The sequence below is a fragment of the Agelaius tricolor genome, unplaced genomic scaffold (genome assembly GCF_023055355.1).
Source record: "Agelaius tricolor isolate 1412-34295 unplaced genomic scaffold, bAgeTri1.0.p SCAF_20, whole genome shotgun sequence".
NCBI classification, from domain to species: Eukaryota; Metazoa; Chordata; class Aves; order Passeriformes; family Icteridae; genus Agelaius; species Agelaius tricolor.
In genome coordinates, this window is record NW_027269280.1 from 4,282,520 (window position 1) to 4,303,557 (window position 21,038).

Below are 21,038 nucleotides of genomic sequence, written 5' to 3' on the forward strand. Positions count from 1 at the left end.
TGGAAATCCAAGTGGGATCCCCCAGTGCAGGAGTGGGGGCAGCCCCGAGGAGCAGCCACTGGAGCTGACACAGGCTTTGATATTAATAACAATATCATAATATTGTGTGTTTCTGCCTGAGCCTGACGCTGGAAGCTCCTTGGAGGAGTGAGAGCTGTGCCTGCTGCTCCAGCTTCCCTCTGACTTTGGGTTTGGAGCCCTTCAGTGCCCCTCCATCCCTGCCTGGAGCCCTCCTGCCCCCCTGGCCATTCCCAGCCCTCTCTGGCTCTGCTGGGAGCGGGAGCACGGTGGGAGCGAGGGAGAGGCTCCCAGTCAGTGTGCAAGTGCCATTGTTTTGACACAGAGGCATCTGGCACTGTCAGGAACAGCAAAAAGCAAGCCCAGAGCAGCTGCTGCCAAGGCAGAGCTGGCAGCAGCCAGGCCTGCACAGCCCCAGCTTCCCTGGCATCGGCCGGGACCTGGGCACGCATCGCTCGGGGCCACCGAGGGGAGATGTGGCCGTGGCTACCCCATAAAACTGGGAACTGTGGGGTGAGGAGCTGGGAAGGGTACCTGGAGGATGGGAGAGATCCCTGGAGGATGGGAGAGATCCCTGAAGGATGGGAGGGATCCCTGGAGGATGGGAGGGATCCCTGGAGGATGGGAGGGATCCCTGGAGGATGGGAGAGATCCCTGGAGCCTGGTGCTCGCTCAGTGCTGGCACAGAGCAGAGCTGGGTGTCCCAACCTGCTGCAGGCATGGAGTGTTCAGGAGCAAACAGCAGCTCCTGCTGCCCCTCTCCTGCTCCTACAGGCTGTCCCAAACCCCTGGCTCACACCCAGGCTGGTGTTCCCTCTGTTTGATCCCTCTGTTCTGCACCTGTGCCCCATGCTGGATTCCAGGTTAGGATGAAGAGGAAGCTGTGCTGTGCTCTGGTCTCCACATCCCTGATGTCTCTGCAGCTCATTTTTGTGTTTGCTCCCATTTACCAAGAGGTGCAGCAGCTCCTGCAGCAGGTGCTGGACTGGTCACACCATGTGGCACTTGGCACTGTCACCACCTGGGTAAGTGGCACTGAACTGGTGCTCACAAGCTGCTTTTGTGGCTGTTTCTGAGGTCAAATTCTTCAAGCCTGACCCTCTCCAGTTTCCCTGGGGTGGTTTGAGCCCTCCCTGTGCTGCTCTGCCTCTCTGTGCCTGCCCTGCCAAGGCAGGGATGGGGCACTGGGGTGAGGTGGGCATTGGGGTGGGCACTTTGGGCCAGGCTGCAGCACAGGGGGAGCTGAGGGTCCCATACAGCCCCTTCCTCCACAGACAGGCTCAGCCTGCTCCTGTCAGGCACAGAGCTGATGGTTCCTGCCCTGGGATGGGGAGGGTTTTTCTGTGCCCATTTCCAGGCTAAAAGGGGGTTTCAGGAGCTTGTGAGCCCACAGGACTTGCCCTGTGGTTCTCTCTGCTCCTGCAGCTCCAGTGGAGCTGTTGGCTCCGCACTGCCAGGGCTGTGCACCCCAAAACTCACCGTGCTGGGGCTCCAGCACACCCTGACAAGGTGGGGGCTCTCATCCCTCTCCTCCCTTCTGAGCCCTGGCCCAGGAAATGCTGCCTTGTGTAAATTTACATCTGACTTGGCACAATGGATGTTTGTGTCGTTGCTGGCGGAGCAGCAGCCGTTCTGCTGCTCCCACATCGTGGTGGTAATCGAGGTGCTTGAGTTATAGCCCAACTTATTCCATTTTACAGCTCCTACAGCGTTAACAGATGTACGGGCGTCTGATCCAATCATGCAGCAAGAGATTTTGGGGCCAGTTCTTCTCGTTTTGACAGTGTGGAAGCTGGGAGCAGCCATACATTTTACAAACAAGAATAAACGACCCTTAGCAACATATGGCTGTGCTGGCAGCTCCAGAGCAGTCCCAGATCAGGCACCCTGCGAGGCAGGAATGTTGCTGGGCGCTGGAGCTGGGCAGCCTGGACAAAGCATCTGCCTTCCCCCGTGATATTAATGAGGTGCAGGCACTGGAATCCCTATGCTGTATGGCTGGGAGGGCTGGGAAGAGACAAAGAGCTTGGAAAAACAACTGCCAGCCCAGAGCAAGGGAGGTTAGTTGGATTGAGAGGCTGGGTTTTGTTTTGGTCACTCTGCTGCTGCTGCTGCCTGGCTGACCTTGTGGGGTCAGCAGCAGGGGCAGCTCAGCTGCTCTGTGCCTCTGCTCCAGCCTGGTGAGGAGGGTACACCAGAGCCCGGGGAATCACAGAATTCCAGGCTCATCCTGGTTGGAAAAGCCTCCAAGATCGAGTCCAACCTGTGCCTGATCCCCACCTTGTCACCAGCCCAGAGCACTGAGTGCCACGCTCAGGAATTCCTTGGACACCTCTGGGGATGGGGACTCCAAACCTCCCTGGGCAGCCCCTTCCAGTCCCTGAGCACCCTTTCCATGAGGAAATTCCTCCTGATGTCCAACCTGACCCTCCCCTGGCACAGTTTGATGCAGTTTCCTCTCTCCTGTCCCTGTTCCCTGGGAGCAGAGCCTGACACCCCTGGCTGTCCCCTCCTGCCAGGAGCTGTGCAGAGCCACAAGGTCCCCCCTGAGCCTCCTTTTCCCCAGCTCAAGAGCCCATGGCTGTCCTGTGACCTTGGGTACAACTCTCAGGGCAGAATGTCCCAGCCTTGTCTCAACTCCCTCTTTAAGTCAAGCCCTGCTTAGTGACACACCAAGGGTCACCCCAGCACCTCCCTCTGCCTCAGCCCTCCAGAAACAACTGCTGTGGGTAGAGAGGGAGGGGGCAGCTGGGAGCACCCCAGTAAATTTAATCTCTCTATCATGTTAAGTGTAGCAGCTTGATTTATTTCTCCTTGCAATCCAAACAAATGCCAGCTTTGGTCCCAAAACAGTAGTGAGATTTCTTCCCCCCAGCTGGGAAAAAAAAATAAAAAAGGAAATACTATAAATCCCTCCCCAAGCTGATTTATGGAGCATTCATGAAGAATTTATATTGCAAAGGATTTTATTAAATTAAACTTGAAAAGCCTCTTGATTCCTGAGGTTCAGTCCCAGAGCCAGAGCTCTCGTAAAACTGGCTGGAGCAGGCAGAGGGAATGGCTGAGGTGACACTGCAGCTGATGGGACCATCCAAATCCAGAGCATTTGTCACTGGGATGTGTTCCAGGCTGAGGCTTGGAAAATTACTCCATGAAAAATGTGCATTAACAAGAGCCATGAAATATCTGCCTCAAACCCAGGTGAGTGATGAGATGGGGGATCTGTTAGTGCCGGGCACTCCTCACTCATTCCTGGGCATTCCTCACTGCCCAAAAAGGGACACAGAGCCAGAGATTCCTTGGAGAACAAGTTTAAGGTTGGTTCTACTCAAATAATGGAATGGGAAAAGGGGCAGGATGGATTTAAAAGCTGCCCCACTAAAAGCAGGACAAGCCCTTGGATGGGCATCACCACCTTGCAGCCCCCAGCATTCCCAGGGGGGAAAATTACACCAGCAGGCTTCACATGGGGTCTTCCCAGTTGTATTTCCAAGCTGGAAAATGAGTGCAAAGCTGGAATTGTGTGTGATGTGGGTGTGAGCTCTCTCCAGCCTGCTCTGCTGAGGGCTCCATGCAGAAACATTCCAGGCTCAGCACAGACCCCCTGGGAGGAGCCCTCGGGGTGCTGCCCCTCTCACCCAGCTCCAGCAGGGCCCTGCTCCTCACCCCAGCCCCTTTTCCTGCACCCTCAGTGCCCTGGATGCTCCCAGACCCTGGGCTCTGCTCCCCCAGCTGGAGGGGCAGCTGGACCTACCATTCCAAGGGACAGCTCCACATGGAGACACCCCCAGCACACAGACCCTGGGATTTGGCCTTTCCTGCTTCACCCCTGTGCCTGGCAGAGGATGCCCTGGATTGTCAGCACAGAGAATTCCTCACATGCACAAAGAGAGGCAGCCAGAGCCAAGGAATTCTTGGTGCATTCCTGTAAATCTGTACAGCTCAGCTCCAGCCAGAGCTGATGGATTGGAAGGGACTTGGAGCAGCAAAGCTCACAGGGCTCGGTGTTAAAACGTGACAGTTTGTGGCCCTTTGGTACAAGGAAATTCACATTTATTATTTCAGAGCTGTGGACACAAATTCCCAAAGGCCTCCAGCTGCTGCTCCATACGAGCACTGTGACTTCAAAGGAGGAGCTCATTGTTTTCCTGATTGTTTTCCCTTCATCATCCCTCAGAGTCCCCTCAGAGCCTTCCCACAGCACCTGCTGCTGCCCAGGGAAATGAAGGCATCTCCAAAATGTTATGGAATTCTCCTGCCTCTACTCCCAGCTAGGAGAAGCAGTGGCTCCAGAGCCATCTCCACATGGGATGTGTGGGCCAGGCCCAGGGAATAGGACAGGTGTGTTTGGGTCCTTTCCAACTCAGGATATTCTGTGATTCTGTTCCTCTCAGGATTTATCAACAAGGTCCTGGTTATTTCACATGGAAATCCTTGGCAGCTCCCATTTCCAGTCCAGGCTTGTTCTCTCTCCCTTCCTTGATGGACAAAAGCAGTCAACTGGATTTAGTTTTCCATGATCAAGGAAAAAAACATTCCAGCTCCCAGCTAGGGCTCAGGTTTTATGTAGATTTTCTCTTCCTTCCCTTCCTTCATTGCAGCATAACGTGCAAGGACAAAGAGATAATCACTGAGCCTGGAAAACAGGGGAAAAGCAGGAAAACCAGTGATCTTATTCCAGAAGAGAAGGTTGTTGAGAAGCAAACCCCCCAGTTTTATTCCCAGAATAAGGGAATGCTTCAGTAGGACAGGGCAATGGTTTGGGATTTTATTTTTTTACCTGTTTAAATACTTGGCCACATTTGGATCTGCTTCCCCTGCTTGGACTAAAGGGACCACACTGGGAAAAGCAAAGGGAAATGCTGGTGTTTAATTTTCCAGCTCTGAGTGCACAAAGGCTGGAGCCCCTTCCCACCCCAAACCTCCCCATGGAGTCCCCACTTTGACTCCTGCAGAAGTGAAGGATCTTTGCTTCCCAGGGGGATCTGGGAGGGGTAAATAATGCCAGAAATGCTTGTGTTTGTCCTGGAAGCTCCCTGCTCTGCTCCTCCCAGGATACTCATCCATGGAAATCACTGGACAGAGACTTTACAAGGGCCTGAAGTGACAGGACACAGGGAATGGCTTCCCACTGCCAGAGGCAGGGTTAGATGGGATACTGGGAGAAATTCCTCCCTGTGAGGGTGGTGAGGCCCTGGCACAGGCTGCCCAGAGAAGCTCTGGCTGTCCCATCCCTGGAAGCATCCAAGGTCAGGCTGGACAGGGCTGCAGAATCCCAAAAGGTTTAGGATGGGGAAGGAAGAACAGAGCCTGGCTTTGTGCCTCCTGCACTCCTGGAACTGGGCTAAACACACAAAAGCTTGGCTTGAGCCCCAGGCCCAGCCCAGCCCTGGGTTTGCTGTCAGTGGAGCATCCCCATCCCCTTTCCTCAGGGTGATCCCAGCACAGCACTCACCACCTCTCAGCCCTACGGCACACGGCTCGGGAGAAGTGGAGAGCAGCACTGCTCCTGCCTCCAGACTGGAACAGCAAGGAAACACCACTCAGGGTCTGCACCAGCAGGGACAGCTCCCCCTGCCCTCCCACACACAGGGAACTGAGCCCTGTGCCAGGGCCAGGCAAGGCAGGGACAGCCCAGTGCAGCAGGGTGGGCAGATGTAACTCCCAGCTCCTTGGCTCTGCTTTTCTCTTGGCGTTTGCCCATGGGAATAGCAGCGTCCCAGGCTGTTTTCCCATGGTAAGCAGAGCAGCAGGGCTACCCCAAGGAGGTGAGGGGCACAGGCAGCACCTACAGGCAGGATGAAGGCTCTGAGGGGAGGCAGCTGCTCTGAGTAGTTGTCAATCCACTGCTCCAGCTCCAGGATGGGCTTCTCGCTGAACGATGTTCGCTCTATAGAGGGGAGAGAAGAACCGGATGGAAAAAAGTGATTCAGACAACAAGCTGAGCTCTCATTTTGCTTCCTTGTGTCAGCAAGTCCTAAGAAACCAAATACTCAGCATCCCACCACCCACAACAGGCTGTGCCACCCCAGGAAAGGCAGGACTTACTGCGGTGAGCCTCCCTGGCTGAGGAGAGTGGTGTGGCAATGTTGGAGCCCACATCCTGCAGCATGCACTGCACCTGGACAAAAACCACAACTGCTGTCACTCCCAGCCATGGCTTTTTGCACTGCTGTGCTCAGCAGAGCTGATCAGCCAAACTCACAGGCTGCCCAGGCAGGACCTGTGTCACTGCTGTGCCCTTGTGGTTGTTTGTGTCCCAGTTTCAAAGCTGGAGCTCTGTTACAACAAAACTCATGTTCATATTGTGGATCTGACTTAGAATAAACCTAGAGATGAATCTGTCTGCCCATAACTAATAATTTGATCTACCAGCTTCCTTCTTGGTTAAAGAAATTTGCCTCTTAGAGAGCAATCAAGGGAGTCTTAAAGATTTATATATTAAAATACTTAACGTATTGAATTCCTGTGTGTCAGTGGGAGCACTGTGGCTAAAATGGAGTTCATGTTTTAATAGCACTGGAATGAAGATTATCATTAATACTCACTTTATGAAGTTGATCAACAAACGTGTAACCCTTTTCACTGCTAAACTCACCGGCCAGCCTTGAGTAGAGAGAAAAAAGCAAAACACAGTTAGCTGGGAATGAAGAAATCATAACAAACATACTTTTTTCCATGTGATTCGGATACTCCCAGCCGGTCCTTACCCGATGGCCGAGCTCAGCTCATCCGTGGCTCCGAGGGCCTCGAAGATCCGGTCGCCCTTGGGCCGCCGCTCCCCGGTGAAGGTGCTGGAGAATCCTTTGGGAAGGGCGGGAGGCGCTCAGGGCCCGGCGGGGGAGCTCTGCCCGCGGCCCCCGGGGCCCCCCGGGCTCTACCTGAGTCTCCCGTCCTCGTGTAGATCCTCGGGGCCCGCTCGCCAGCGGCGCGCTCGGGGCTGTGGAGGCACAAACCGTGAGGGGACACTGTGGGGCGGGGGGGGACACCGAGAGGGACGGAACGACACCGTGAGGGGGTCCCGGCCCTCCCACGCTCACCTGCCCGCCCCGCTCCGCCACCGCCGCCCCGCCATCCCCCGCAGGCCCCGTTCCGCCGCCACCGCCGCCCGCCGCCACATCCCTGCCGGCCGCCGTCGCCGCCGTGCCGTGACCCCGCGCGGCCACCGTCCCGCCCTCAGCCCACGCTGTCACCCCAGCGCCGCACCACCCCGCAACGCCCCCTTCCCATTGGCCATCCGCAAAGTCCCGCCCTCGCACGACACACAGCTATTGGCTAAGCGCAGGGAGGCGGGGCAGGGTGCGGCCCCCGATTGGTGAATGGGGCTGTCAGTCGGCGCGGGCCGTGAGCTGCCGTGCGGCGATGTGGGCGCGGGAGCTGGCGGTGTCGGCACCGGGGAAGGTGATCCTGCACGGGGAGCACGCCGTGGTGCTGGGCAAGGTGAGGGCACGGCGGGGAAACGAGGGAAGCCCGGCCCGGAAAGGGCTGCCCAGCTCGGTAACCGGGGCTGCCCGGCCCCGCTGACCCCCGCTCTCCGCCCGCAGGTGGCCCTGGCCGTGGCGTTGGACCTGCGGACGTTTCTCCGCCTGAGGCCTGGCGCTGAGGGCCGGCTGAGCGTCTCCCTGCCCGGCGTCGGTGTCCGGAGGAGCTGGGACACCCCCGACCTCCGGGCCCTGCGGGAGCGGATCGCAGGCAAGGCCCGGGGAAAGAAAGGAGGAGCTGCCCTGGGGCACTGAGGGGCTCTCGGTACCGTCCGGTGCCTGCCACACCCCGGTGACCGTGCTGGGACCCCCCCCCCCCCCCCCCCCGCCGTGGGGTGACTCTGCAGGGACCCCCGTGGGGTTATTTGTCCCCCCTGCAGTGTTTCGAGGCCTCGCTGTCTCTGACCCTGCTCACTGACCTGTCCCTGCCCCTCACAGTTATTTACATTCCTCTTGTGGCCCCGCTGATGCTCAGGTGTCCGTGCACGGCCCTGTCCCCTCCTGGTTTGGGTTCCAGGGACTTGTTCTGGTTCTGTTGTGCCTCGAGCCACGCTGGGTCTGTTTTCCTGCCTGTCTGTCCCACACCAGCCCCCACAGGAATTTCTGCAGCACCTTTCACTGGCTGGAGCCCCAGGATATCCCCAAGATATCCACATCCTTTAATGAAGAGTTTGTGACTTGCCATGTTTTCCATAGTGATTATGGATGGATGCAATGGCAGGTGTAGGGAGGGAAGCATTTGGAAATATGGAGTGTGGAAACCTTGGGATTTCAGAGTGCCTGGTGGAGATTTTGCTTTTATTTCATCACAGATCCTCAGGTAGAACCTGAAATGGGCCCCAGCTGTTTCTGCCTGCTGTAACAGAAGGTTTTGTTGTAAATACTGCTCTCAGTGTAGCAATTCCCTGGTTTTTAAGTGTTTAAACTCTCCCCTGCTTGCTTCCATAGCTGATGGTGATGAGTCCAAGTCCCCCAGTGCAGAACAGCTGGATGCACTGAGGGAGTTTGCTGGAATTGCTGCCGGGGCCACAGCTCCAGAAAGTCTTGCTACTCTTGCCTTCCTGTATATGTGCCTGGCTATTTCTGCTAAGTATGGGTAAGGCTCTGCTCCTGCCCCAAAATTTTGGTGGTGGGTGGGTGCTTCAGGAAGGTGAGCTGGGAGCCTCTGCTCTCACTTAGTGTTAAGGGCTGAAACCAGAGCAGTTCATGCCACAGACACAACACACACACCCCTCCCCACAGCAGGCAGCTCCTGTCATCCTGGCTTAGGCTGGAAAAGCAGAAATAAACTGTGAATTTGTTGTCTGAACTAAGTCTGATCTCTTTATGGGCTGAATCTGCCTAAAACTCTGAAAATTTGGGGCTGTTCCAGTTCCCAGCCTTGCCCAACACCATCAGTGATCTGTGTGACTGGATGGGTGCTCAGGGCAGTGTCAGAAACCAAAGCAGAGCCCAACTTCCATCTTCTCATCCACGAAATCCAAGGACAAAGAACTGTGGTGTGCAGCTGGGTTGTGGTTTCCCTGCAGTCTCAGGGTGGCACTGGGACTGTCACTCAGCAGCCCTGAAAAGCTCCTGGGCTTGATTTTGGAGTCAGTAACACAACCCAGGTGTGTTCAGTGGAGCAAAGGGATGTGGATATGTCCATGTTCCATCTCCCCCACCAGCCTCTTGCTCCAGTGGGATGTGGCTGTGCAGTTACAGATTTGGGATGTTTACACTTTATTCAGAAATATGTTTATAACAACCTCTGAAAGGGCTCTTTATGGTGCTGCTCAGGTATTTAGTTACCAAGAGGCCCTCCTAGCAGCCTGACAAACTGTGCAAATCATGGATCCAGCTCAGGAGGGCTTTATTCCATCACAAGGGCTTGGCCAGGCTGCCCCATTCAGGAATGAGCCCTCCTGCAGCCCCAGTGTGTCAGATGCACGTGCTGATTTGCAAATCCTCACCCACCTTTCCCTGTGATCCCTCCTAACTGGCTTCTTTGCCTTTTTTGTGTTGTATGGAGGTGGAATTCAGGGTGCTGGTGCCAGTCCCTGTGTGTGGAGGTGGAATTCAGGGTGCTGGTGCCAGTCCCTGTGTGTGTGTCTGTCTCCCCAGGGATGTTCCCAGCGTGGATATCGTGGTGTGGTCGGAGCTGCCCACGGGAGCAGGGCTGGGATCCAGTGCTGCCTATGCTGTGTGCCTGGCTGCAGCCCTGCTCATGCTGTGTGGAGCCATCTCCTGCCCACTGCAGGAGGGAGAATCCACAGCCAGGTAAGGAATTCCAGCCTGGCATGCACAGCTCTGTGCCCCACCTTTCCTTTTGCCTGCACGAATTCTGGCACTGCCACCTCTGCTGGTCTCTCTTGGCTGTCACCACAAGTGACACCCTGAGCCCATCTCCTGTCCATGCCCAGTGTTCCCAGCCCTGTCCCAGACTTTGTAAAACTCCCCCTGTTTCCCTTGTTTAGGGTCAGATAACCATACCTAAAAAGGGGCGAAAAACCCTTATTTTTTTCAATCTAATAAAACACACTGAAAATTTTCAAGCTCAGTTTCCTCTGGCTCTGAGCATCTTCCAGGTTTTGCTTTGAGTCCTTGAGGATCCTTTCTGGGTTTCTTTTGCATTTCCCATGAATTCTTTTCTGCATGTGCTACATTTCCTCCTGATCTCCTGCCTGTCTTTCCCTTTTATCAGTACCTGATGAAAGAGAGTTTCTTTCCTTCTGCCCTTGGAGCTCCCCTTTGGAAACCTGGAGTGCTGTGCCCCTGTGAGAGGGAGCTTTGTGTGAAGCTGCTTAAAATCAAAGCTGGAGGGGCAGAACCTCTGTTGTGTGGGATTTTGTGTGGGGCTGAGAGTGAGACAGCAAGGAGGGTGGTTCTGTGTTCTGCTTCTGAGCCAGAACTTGCAGCCTGACCCAGAAACAGGTTCTTGTTGGGAGCACTTGAGCAAATCTCCCAAACTGGGAAATAAAAAGGCAGCTCTAAGTGTTGCAGCAAGGATGTCTTCATTCCCTGCTCACCCTCCGTGGCTTCAGCATGGATCCAGCATAATTCCTGCCTTGCAGCTGGTGTGCAGAGAGCTGGGGTTGTCAGACTTCAGAAGGGTTTTGCTTCCCATGGCAAGAAAAGAACAGCGGGATAGAAAGGCTCCTGTGTCGGGAGGAATTGCAGCCTCTCAAAGAGGATTAAAAACAAGTGGTTTACTCTGTTCCTGAGGCTGCTGCTGTGAGCTGTTTGCTGAGTGCTCCCAGATTAAATCCTGGCAGGTGGAATGCAAGGTGTGTGGACATGGATAAGGACATTCAGCCAAGGCCCAGGGAAGCAGGAGTGAAGGGGAGCAGTTTCTGGATAGCAGGTGGCTCTTGGAATTTCTGCATTGCCTTGCAAGACGCTGCAAGGCTTTCCCAAATTGTGAATTTGTGCCTCTTCCCCCGCATGGAATACCTGTTGAATGGACTTGTGGTGTGCAGGGAGGATCAGAGGTGTGTTTTTGTGCTCAGACTGAGAGCAGGATTAAAGGGTACTGGGAATTCCTCCCTGTGAGGATGGTGAGGCTCTGGCACAGGCTGTCCAGAGCAGCTGTGGCTGCCCCATCCCTGGAAGTGTCCAAGGCCAGGTTGGATGGGGCTTGGAGCAACCTGGGACAGTGGAAGGTGTCCCTGCCCAACTAGGGCCTCACCACCCTCACAGGGAAGAATTTTTTCCTAGTATCCAATCTAAACCTGTCAATCTCTGTCAACTTAAAGCCATCCCCCCTTGTCCTGTCATTCCAGGCTCTTGTGAATAGTCTCTGTCCATCTTTCTTGTAGCTCCTTCAGGCACTGGAATGAGGTGTCCTCAAAGCTACTCCTCTCCTGAACAATCCCAGCTCCCTCAGCCTTTCCAGTGTGTGTGGTAACACACCCTGTTTGGTGAGGTGGGGATGAGTCTGGACTTGAATTCCATTAAATCTGATCTACACCAGGCCAAAGCTGGGATCTTCTCCCTGAACCTGATCCCTCCTTATCCACTGGTTTGGAGTTGTTTGGTTGGAGTTATTTCCTTGCCTTCCAGGTGGACAGAAGAAGAGCTGACACTGATCAACAGCTGGGCCTTCCGAGGGGAGCAGGTGATCCATGGCAATCCATCGGGTGTGGACAATGCTGTTGGCACCTGGGGTAGGTGTGTTTGCTGCTTCTCAGGCAGAAACTCCCAAATTCAGCTCCCTGTTCTGGCCTGAGCACAGGGAATCCTACCCCTGTCTCAGTCTGCCCCATCTGTGAGCTGGGCCTGGAGCCAGCTGGAATGTTGGGAATGGGCTGCAGGAGCACCAGAGCTCTGTCCCCCCCAGGCAGGTGCCACAGGGCAGAGACCTTGCTGCAAATAACTGATATTTAAACATTCTGCAGTGAACAAAGAAACCTAATCCTGTCCCAGGGATAATGCAGGGGAAAATGCAGTTGGACAGCTGTCATTTAGTTTCAATTAGCAGAGACTTCCCAGTGTTTTGAAAGTGTCCTTGGAGACTGTTAATAATCTTTCTAATGAGACCTAATCACAGTGCCTGTGTGAGGGTAGGAGCCAAGTGAGACATTCCTTCTGGACAATGAAATTCCATGCTGCAGGAAGGCTGCTGACACCAGTGCACACCACTTCAGTCCCTGGAATCCCGTGTGCTTGGCTCTGCTGGATTCTGTTTTCTCAGGAAAGGTTTCGTGCTGGCCAAACTCTTTGCCTTTTTAAAAATTATTTGATGTGATCCTGGAGGAGGAGGAGGAGAGCAAAGGGAAAGGCCTTGGGTTGAGCATGTCCAGCCAGACCCTCTCATTAAGGCCGCAGGGTGAGGCAGGGCCGTGCTGCTGGAGAACATGGTTCATTTAGCTGGTGCTTCTTGCAATTACTGTCACAGGCTCTGGGTGAGGTTCTGAAGATGAAAGACCTTCTGTGTTATCTCTCAGCTCGCTCTCTGCTGAGACAATAACATGTATTTTACTTTAGGTGGAGCCCTGAGATACCAAGCAGGAAAAATCACACCGTTAAAGAGGTAATATTGGAGTTTAAAAATAACCCTCACACACGGTGGGTGGAACATGTCAGAGAGGCTCTGGGTGGATGTTGGAGGGTATGAGAATGATGGGAGATGGCTGGAGTGTGGGAAGGGCTCTGCAACCCCATTTTGGGTATGGGCAGCCTCAGTTGTTGGGGTGGATGGGGACAATAAAACATTTGGTCATTATCTGACATTAGATGAACACAGCAGCAAGGATCAATATTAATTTCATGGCATTATGGGCAGCAGGAATGGATCTGCTCCTGGCAGCAAATGACATTGTGGGGAGGGGGAACTTTGTGCTTACCTGGTGGTGGGAAAACCCATTGGCAGAGAGAAATCTGGGTCCTGTGTGTTCCCTCTGCCTCCTGCCAGAGAAGTATAATCTGACTCCATTAAAATCTTTCACAGTGCATGAAATTGCTCTATTAGCAGTTAATGGCCACTGCTGGCTACTCTTGTAGAGAGTATTTCAAAGGAAAAAATTTGCTTCAAAAACACGGATTTTAGTAAATACATTAGAGTCCTATTTATAGCTCTAGTACAGTTGTTCCTTGTATCCAGGAGGAACAAGCCTGATCCCAGCCAGCACTGAAACACCTGCTGAAGTTTTGTAAAATGAGTGGGACTCCTTATCTTAGGTTCCTGCTCAAGGAGGCCTTTTGAGGCAGAATAAGCTGTAGCCTTGGGGAGTGTGAAGGAAAGAGGCCAGGAGATGTTCCCTGCCCATGGCAGGGGGTTGGAATGAGATGAGCTTTTAAGGTCCCTTTCAATCCAAAGCACTCTGGGATTCTCTGTCTCCTGTTGCTTCCAGGGTGCCCACACTGAGGATCTTGCTGACCAACACCAAAGTCCCTCGGAGCACCAAGGTCCTGGTGGCTGGTGTAAAGGAGAAGATCCTGAAGGTGCAGGTGGTTGTGGGATGGAGAAGTGGGGGATAACCTTTGAGAGATAACCCTGGACTGCAGGTCCCACAGGATATTTTGGGACATCTCTCCTGTGGCCACTGTATTCCTATCTCCCAGCTGCTTGGGAATGGGGTTTCAGCTCATCTCCTCCCTTCCTCCAGTTTAACAGGAGTTAAAATCACCAATTTGCGACCATGAAAAGAGCACTTCCTTCCTCTGGCCTGTTTCCTTCTCTTCCTCCCTTTTCTGCAGCCAGGAGCAGGTTACCATCACCCTGCTCTGGGAATGAGTGAGGAATTGCCCAGCTCAAAGAGACTGGGACCAGTTTCCTCCCAGTGGTTTTGGAAGAGCAGCAAGCAGGCACCTGACATCCCTCCTTCCCCCTTTCCAGTTCCCTGCCATCATGAACCCGGTGCTGGACTCCATCAATGCCATTTCTCAGGAGTGCCAAAGTGTTCTGGAAGCAATGCCTGCAAATCCATCACCAGAGCATTACCCTGTGCTGGAGGTAAGGGGCTTGCTCGCCAGTATTTTTAGCCACTGTTACTGCTGAACATCAAAATGTCATTTAAAGAACATTAGGTCTGGAAAAAAAAAAAAAGTGATAGCAGGAAATGTTCAGTTCTAAGCGAAACCATGGTCTGGGTGTGCTGCTTTTAATGCCCTTCCTGGAGCCAGAAGCTGCTGCTGGTGCCTCTTCCCAGCTGTGTGCAGGGAGGGAGGGGCAGGCCTGGGGCTCTGGGGACCTGTGGCTCTGGAGGGTTTGTTTCTCTTACATTGAGTGCCCCAGCTCTGGCAGTCACTGCCTGTGAATCAACAGCTCTGTCACTGCCAGGGCTGGGGTGAGGAGAGCCCAGAGCCACTGGTTTGTGATGGACTGACTGGTTCCCAGCCAGCTCCTGGTGCTCCAGGCTCATCCTGGCTCCAGAGAGCCACAGACAGAGCTGTGCCCAGAGCTGACCTGACATTGATGCACGAGGTGCACACAAAGATCTGTTTGTCTTGGCTTTGCTCAAAGAGCAGAGGCTGGGGAGGGGGGAGGAACAGGCTTCCGAGTGGAAGAAGTGCTGAGAGTGCTGTAATGCTGCTCCACAGCACCGTGGGGGAGGGATTTGTGTCTGTGTCCCAGCTGAGGCAAACCTGGCCTGGCCCTGGGAGCCAGCCTGGACACTCAGGAGCCATTTGGCAGTCCTTGTTGGCATCTGGATGCTTCCCCTTGGCTCTCAGGAGGATCTCTGCTTGTCCTTGCTCTTGCTCTGGGTTGTTCCCATGGGATTCATAGCAGAGTCCTGCTCCCATGGCATCAGGGTGGGATTCTGGACCCCTCACGGTGGGCTGAGCTGCCATCAGCTGAGAGAGGTCTGTTCACAGCACAGCTTCACACAACTCATCTTAATTCCACGTCCTCAGGCTGTCAGAAGTGTCAGGGGACAGGGAAGAGAGGGGATAATTTGAGTTGTGCTTTGAGCTCCTCACATGGAAAATGCCAAAGCATCCTTGTGTCCCACACCCGGGAAGCAGCACTGCAGTGAGCAGGTTCCTGTCTTGAATCTTGTTGTTTTGTCTTGTGCTTGAAGAGCCCAGAGGGGCCCAGCTGATTAGATGCAGCACACAGATATATAAATACATCTTTTGGGCTGTTTCTGAAATGTGCAGCTCTGGCCAGCGCTGTATTTGAACCATGGAACTAGTCTAGTGTGTCATAAGCTGTCATCGGATTCCTGGCAGATTTTGGATCAGGAGATGACAGGTGTCTTGGATCATCACAGGCACTGCTGTGCCCTCACTCAGGCATATAAAGAGGCCTCTGGATGGACGTGTGTCCTGCCCAGCCTGGAGTGGGCGGTGGCTGAGCCCTGCCTGCCACCCGCTCCTTGCTCTTCCCACAGTTCCCTAAGCACTGGGCAGAAATGCTCTCTCTGGAGGGGGGAGAGGGATTCTTTCTGCAGTGTCCCCTCCTGTGTGAGGTAGGCAGGATTCATGGGTGGAGTTGAGGGAGGGGGATGTGGCTGACACCTGCCCTGTGCACAGAGCCCCTCCTGGCTCACCGGGAGCTGCAAGCAGGGAACAGCTCAGTGCTGCTTGCTGGGGGAGGGAGCACAGGGCTGGGAGGGCCCTGTGGTGCTCAGGGAGCTGGTGTCTGCTCCTGGCCCTGCTCCAGACTTACTCCAAGCACAGGCCAGGCCCTTCCCTCTGCTCCTGAATTCCTCACCTGTCCTGCTGGGAGGGGAAAAGCTGTAACTTCCATTTCTGTGTGGTGTTGTCCGTCCCTCGGGCTGTTTGGACCTTGCTGCTGGGGCAGCTTTCTCCAGGAGTAGCAGGTCTGGCTGGCTGGGAAGTGTGGCAGAGATGCTCCCACAGCTCTGCCAGGAGGGTGGGCTCACTCAGAGAGGGGCCTGTGCTGCTCCCAGAGGGAAGGACCCTCTTGACCTCACTTGAGCTGGGTGCCAGATTCCCAGCGTGGTGCTGCTCTTTGGCTCCCGGCCCGGGCCCTGCCCGTGAGGAGGGAGAAGTGCAGCACAGAGCAAACAAAGGGACGTCCCTCTGTGTCACCTCTCCAGCGATGCCTCAGCCGTGTCAGAAGTCCCTGGATTTGGCCTTGCTGGATGGATGGCAGAGCAGGGCAGGGTGACAGCCAGGAATGAGAGCTGCTGGCTCAGTGCCCTTCCCACGGCCAGCGAGGGGCCTTGCACAGCCTCCTGCTCAGCACTCAGTGACAGGGCAGAGGAGAAGCAGTCAGGAGGCATTGGAGAGCTCTGGAAAAAATTCCTGCTGGCAGCTTGCAGTGATTAGGATTTTCCTGGAAGGTGCAGGAGTGTTGTACCCCTGTCACTGTGCAAGTTGTGATGGGGGACAGGGATACACGAGCAGCTCAGAGCTCAGACTCTGGCCTGACCTTGCTCCTTCGAGCTGGTGGCCAAATTTCTGCAGAAATGAGGTGGTTGTGAAGGGATGGCTGGGAAGGCAGGGCTGCCACTGCTGTAAAGAGCCTCTGCCTCTGTGTGTGCTCATCTCCTCTCTTTGTGTTGCTTTTAGGAATTCTTTGACATAAACCAGCACCACTTAAATGTGCTCGGAGTGGGCCACCCCTCCCTGGACAGGCTGTGCCAGGTGACAGCATCCCACAGCCTGCACAGCAAACTGACAGGGGCTGGTGGGGGTGGCTGTGGCATCACCCTGCTGCCACCAGGTCAGTACAGCCCCTTGGGCATCTTCCTCTTCCTCACAGCTCTGGGAGGTGGGGCAGGTCTGGGAGCAGAGGAGTCACTGCCAGCCCTGGTCTGGCTCTGGAGGGATGGGTGGGATGTGTCCCAGCACTGCCTGGCACTGTGGGTTGCAGTGTGTGATCCAGGGCCGATTCAGAGTGTTCATTTATGTGTGTCAGCCCCTGAGGGCACTGGCCCTGTGCCAGGGGCTGTGTTTGCAGGAGCCATGGCCCTTTCCCTCTCCCTGCAGTGGCCGAGCTGACTCGCTGGCTGCTCTTGCCTTGCTCTTGGCAGACACCTCCCCTCTGGCCGTGGAAGCAGCCAAGCAAGACTTGTGTGCCTGTGGATTTGAATGCTGGGAGACCAAGATTGGGGCCCCCGGGGTGACCCTGCACTCCTGCTCCTCCCTGAGTGCCCAAGTGCTGCACGCGCTCGCCCAGAGCTGAGCTGCTGCCTCTTGGCACCACCTCGTCAGAGCTCTGCGTGCCCAGATGCCTGGAAACTTCCTTCCCCTCTCCTGTGTGGCTGAGGGCCTCCAGATGTGGGTATGGAGCCAGTTTGGGGCCTGGTGTCACTGGGATTTGGGGCTGCAATGGGGACCTGGGAGCACCCACCCAGTGGTGTCTGACCAAAGCTCTCAAAAATCTTGGTTTGAATTTCCTTCCTCAACTGCTGTGTTGATCCCAAGGGGCAGGAGAAGAGGGGCTTGGCTGGATTCCAGGGTGGATAATGACACTTTGCTGCTTCAGATGCATGTGGTGTCTCTTCCCTCATCCCTGCTGTCCTGTGGGAGCTGGCAAGGTGGATGTGCATGGTGCTTTGACGTTTTTGGGTGAAGAGCATCTTTGGCAGCTCAGGGCTTGATGCTCCGGTCTCTGTTTCTTCTGGACTGCATTCCTAGTGAAGAAGAAACCTTTAATACAGCTCTTCCCTGCTATTAATTAAGTGCTGGGTAATTAAAATGCAAGATAAAGCACAATTCTAGTGAAATTACTGATTTTCACTCTTTTCTATAATCTCTGCCTGGGCTGATAAGCAGAGTCCTGTAGTCAGGCTCTGGTTTTTATTCACATGTGCAAGGTCTGGCTCAAACAGCACCTGCAAGGAGGGCAGCTCCAGGCCAAGGGCAGGCTTAAAATTCCTCCTTGTAAAAGCTCTTCTCTCACACTTCACTCTTCAACCAGCATGTCCCTGACCCTGCCTGGTGTTGGGTTTACTTTGGTGTAATTAAGTAGGGGAAAGAAACCCAAACCACGTCCTCAAAAGCTCACCATAAGTTGCAGTTGACAAACTCTAAAACCTAAATGCATTTAGACTTATTACACAAATGTAAATGCATTTTTTACTCCTGAAATTTTAATGAGCTGTGCCACAGAATGAAAGGGAAGTGGCTGAGGCCAGAATCTCTGGGAGTCATGAGCTGACTCTGAGGGACTGTGGTCTCTGCTGTACCTGCCAAGGGGGTTTTATCATCACTCTCTTTGTCTGGGGTGGGTTTTTTAAGTGGGTTTTTAAGTGTAGCTGTGTTCAAGAATCGCTTCACTCAAAGCTGAGTAATGAATTGGCAGAGGTGGGGAATTTGCCTTCCACTTCCAACCCAGGGTTAAAAAAAACTAATTGTGAGAAGCTGAGATGTTCTAGCTCTAAACTCCCAGCGTCATGGTGACCAGCTTTAGTTCCCTGATCCCATGTAAAACTGTCTCTGGTTTTAATAAATCCATGGGTTTTTTTTAGTGCAAAGTGTTCTTTGATAATTATGCTGGATACAAAAGGAAAAAAGCACCTTACACTGCTTCAGGAAAGCAGGTCTCAGATGCTGCCTTTCTACATGTCTAATTACAATTCCAATTTGCATCTGAGAGCTGCTTTACACTAATCACAAGTCAGAAAGGCTGATAAATAATTTACCATTTTCTAATACAGTGTAATCAATGTGAGGATCTGGGAGCGTGTTGACTTTAACCACTTACATGTGTCGACTTTGTGATGTTGGCACAAAGAGATGCCAGATCCAGCACGGGGAGCTTCCCTTCAAAGCAGCATGTCTGGGGCTGAGCCTTGTTGGCTCTGAGGGCTGGGGAGTAGAACTGAGGGGAAATTCACAGAATCCCAGGATCATTCAGCATGGCAAAGCTTTCCAAGTCCAGCCTGTGACCAATCCCCGCTTTCCCACCCAGCCCAGAGCACTGAGTGTCACATCCAGGCATTCCTTGGATGCCTCCAGGGATGGGGACTCCAAACCTCCCCAAAAGGGACCACCCTTTCCATGAGCAAATTCCTCCTGATGTCCAGCCTGAGTCCTCATCCCGCTCTGCTCTGTGGCAGAGTGGAAGCGGTGACATTCCGGGGCAGGGAGGGTGGTGGCAGTGTCGTGGCAGCAGGGTGACCCACGCCGGGGTCTGTGGGAAGGGTCCAGGGTGACACAGGCACTGCTGGGATCTGCCTTCCCTGTGCCACAGGGACCAGATCTGCCGAAGTCAGCAGCTGGAGCCAGTCCCAGTCTGGAGTGAGCACAGATTTCACATCCATCTGTGAGCACGGGAGTGCCCATTCCATCCTTTCCAAACTCCTCCTTCACCAGCTCCATCAAACGCTCTGCAGGGGCACTGCTACACCCAGAGGGACAGCCCGAGGGGTGGCTGGGATGTCTCTCACCCCACCTTCCACACGGGAATCACTCCTGCACTCAGAGTCCAACCTCCTGCTGCCACTCCTGAGCCCTGGCACACACAAAACCATCCCTGCCCCTCCTCAGCCCGGGGCAGGAGCAGCTGCTGCCGTGGGACTGGTGCCCCACGGGGACACAGAGAGGGGCAGAAGGAGGCACAGCTCTGTCTCTTGTGTGTTTTGCTGCCTTGGAAGCAAAACTGAAGCCTGTGGAGCGTGTTCTCCCCACGGATCAGCCCCTCCTCTCGCAGGCACCCCGCGGGACGGATGTGCAGCAGGGCAGCGATTGCTGCTGAAGGATTAGCCTGGTAATTTGGCTAATTTTTCTTGAGCTTCATTTTTCACATTACGAGCTCTGCAGCAAGACTAACGAGCCTGGCTTTGCCTCTAATAGCCAGCACAGGGACGGGGAGTGGAGACTGTGCTCCAGCCTAAAGGAGGGATTGAGGAATTGCAGAGGTGAGAACTGGGGGTCACCGGTGTTTAGTGACAACAAAAAGAAAACACTTTGAATAAAAATACCTTTTAAAATCGTCCTTGTCCTTCACAGCCCGTTCCTGGGGCAGCATCTCTGCCGGGGTGTCTCCCCCTATCCCTGGGGAATGTCCCAGTGCCCCGAGGGGCTCCTGCCCCCCTGCACGCCCTCCCCTGAGCCGGACCCGGCGCTCCCCGGCCGGCCCTGGCAGGCACAGATGGTATTATTGTTTGTTTGCACTCGGTGTCAGCAGTGCCTTCTTTCTGCTCCGCTGAGTAGATGCTGAGGAGGCAGTGACATTATTGGAGATCACGGAGAGAGCAGGAACAGGGTCAGGGAGAGAGAGAGGAAATGTCAGCGCGCAGTCAGGCGGGGCTGGGGGGCTGCTCACGCCCCCGGGGCTCCCGCTGCTCCAGGGGTCCCTCCTGGGGACAGGAGGTGGCACTGGGACCCCCTGCACAGCCTGCAGGGCCAGTGCCATGTCCTCAGACACACTTGGCAGGTTTGGGAGGTCCCCTGGGGCGAGTAGGGACACCCCCAGAGCCATTTAAGGGCCATTTGTGCATCTGGCACCTCCCTTGTCCCCTCTGCTTCTCATCCCAAGGGATTTTGGGGCTCCCCCATTCCCAGAGCTCGTGGGGAGCCCGTCCCCCCTGTTCCCCCCCATCCCTCTCCCCTCCCAGCACGCTGAAGGTTTTGAAAGTTAAGTATTACCGTCTGCTTTGTTGTTGCCTAACTACGACAGACAAATTGAGAACTAGTTGTCAAAATGTCAGTGCACAACAAATCAACATTCAAAATGAGTCTCAGCGCTATGTGGTGTATAATTAAAAAAAAATCCTTTTTAGAAATTTCAGCAAGCGTTGGCTCTGCTTTATATTTGTCTGTGTGATTAATAAAGGCAGCTAATTTTCAGACTTTAAAAACAGCTAGAAAATAGCTCCTAATTACATATTAGGTTCCAAGCGGCCCCCGCTGAGCGAGGCTGGTATTGGTGGGCCAGAGAATTTGGCAGGGGCTTAATTACATTCTGAGCATCATCTAATTTTAGTTAAATGTAATGTAATCAGCAGCAGATGTCTGAAATAAAATATGAATTATGAATATGATGAAATTTCATTCTTGAATAAAAAAGTAATTTGCTATTTAGTTCATTAAAGTCGCAGAGGTTTATTAGGGAGCAGGTACACGGTGTGGCTGGGTTCTATTAAAATGATATTTCAGAGGGAGAAGGAAATTGCATTAAAGGTGCTAAAATATTCTGCC

General features: G+C 54.1%; 2 protein-coding genes across 2 annotated transcripts; one reads left to right on the forward strand and one right to left on the reverse strand.

Moving 5' to 3' along the window:
- Positions 1-2,961: 2,961 nt before the first annotated feature.
- On the reverse strand, positions 2,962-7,183 carry MMAB (metabolism of cobalamin associated B). Its single transcript, XM_071445230.1, has 9 exons — positions 7,059-7,183; positions 6,900-6,958; positions 6,729-6,822; positions 6,567-6,624; positions 6,067-6,139; positions 5,811-5,908; positions 5,474-5,538; positions 4,799-4,858; positions 2,962-4,654 (listed from the first exon to the last, which is right to left on the reverse strand). The coding sequence occupies exons 1-9, from the start codon at positions 7,136-7,138 to the stop codon at positions 4,567-4,569; spliced, it is 675 nt and encodes a 224-aa protein (XP_071301331.1). The 5' UTR covers positions 7,139-7,183; the 3' UTR covers positions 2,962-4,566.
- Positions 7,184-7,329: 146 nt separating this feature from the next.
- MVK (mevalonate kinase) lies at positions 7,330-20,628 on the forward strand. The gene is made up of 10 exons (XM_071445231.1): positions 7,330-7,458; positions 7,563-7,710; positions 8,448-8,595; positions 9,603-9,758; positions 11,541-11,644; positions 12,465-12,510; positions 13,331-13,421; positions 13,816-13,932; positions 16,461-16,614; positions 16,925-20,628. The coding sequence occupies exons 1-10, from the start codon at positions 7,381-7,383 to the stop codon at positions 17,074-17,076; spliced, it is 1,194 nt and encodes a 397-aa protein (XP_071301332.1). The 5' UTR covers positions 7,330-7,380; the 3' UTR covers positions 17,077-20,628.
- Positions 20,629-21,038: the final 410 nt, after the last annotated feature.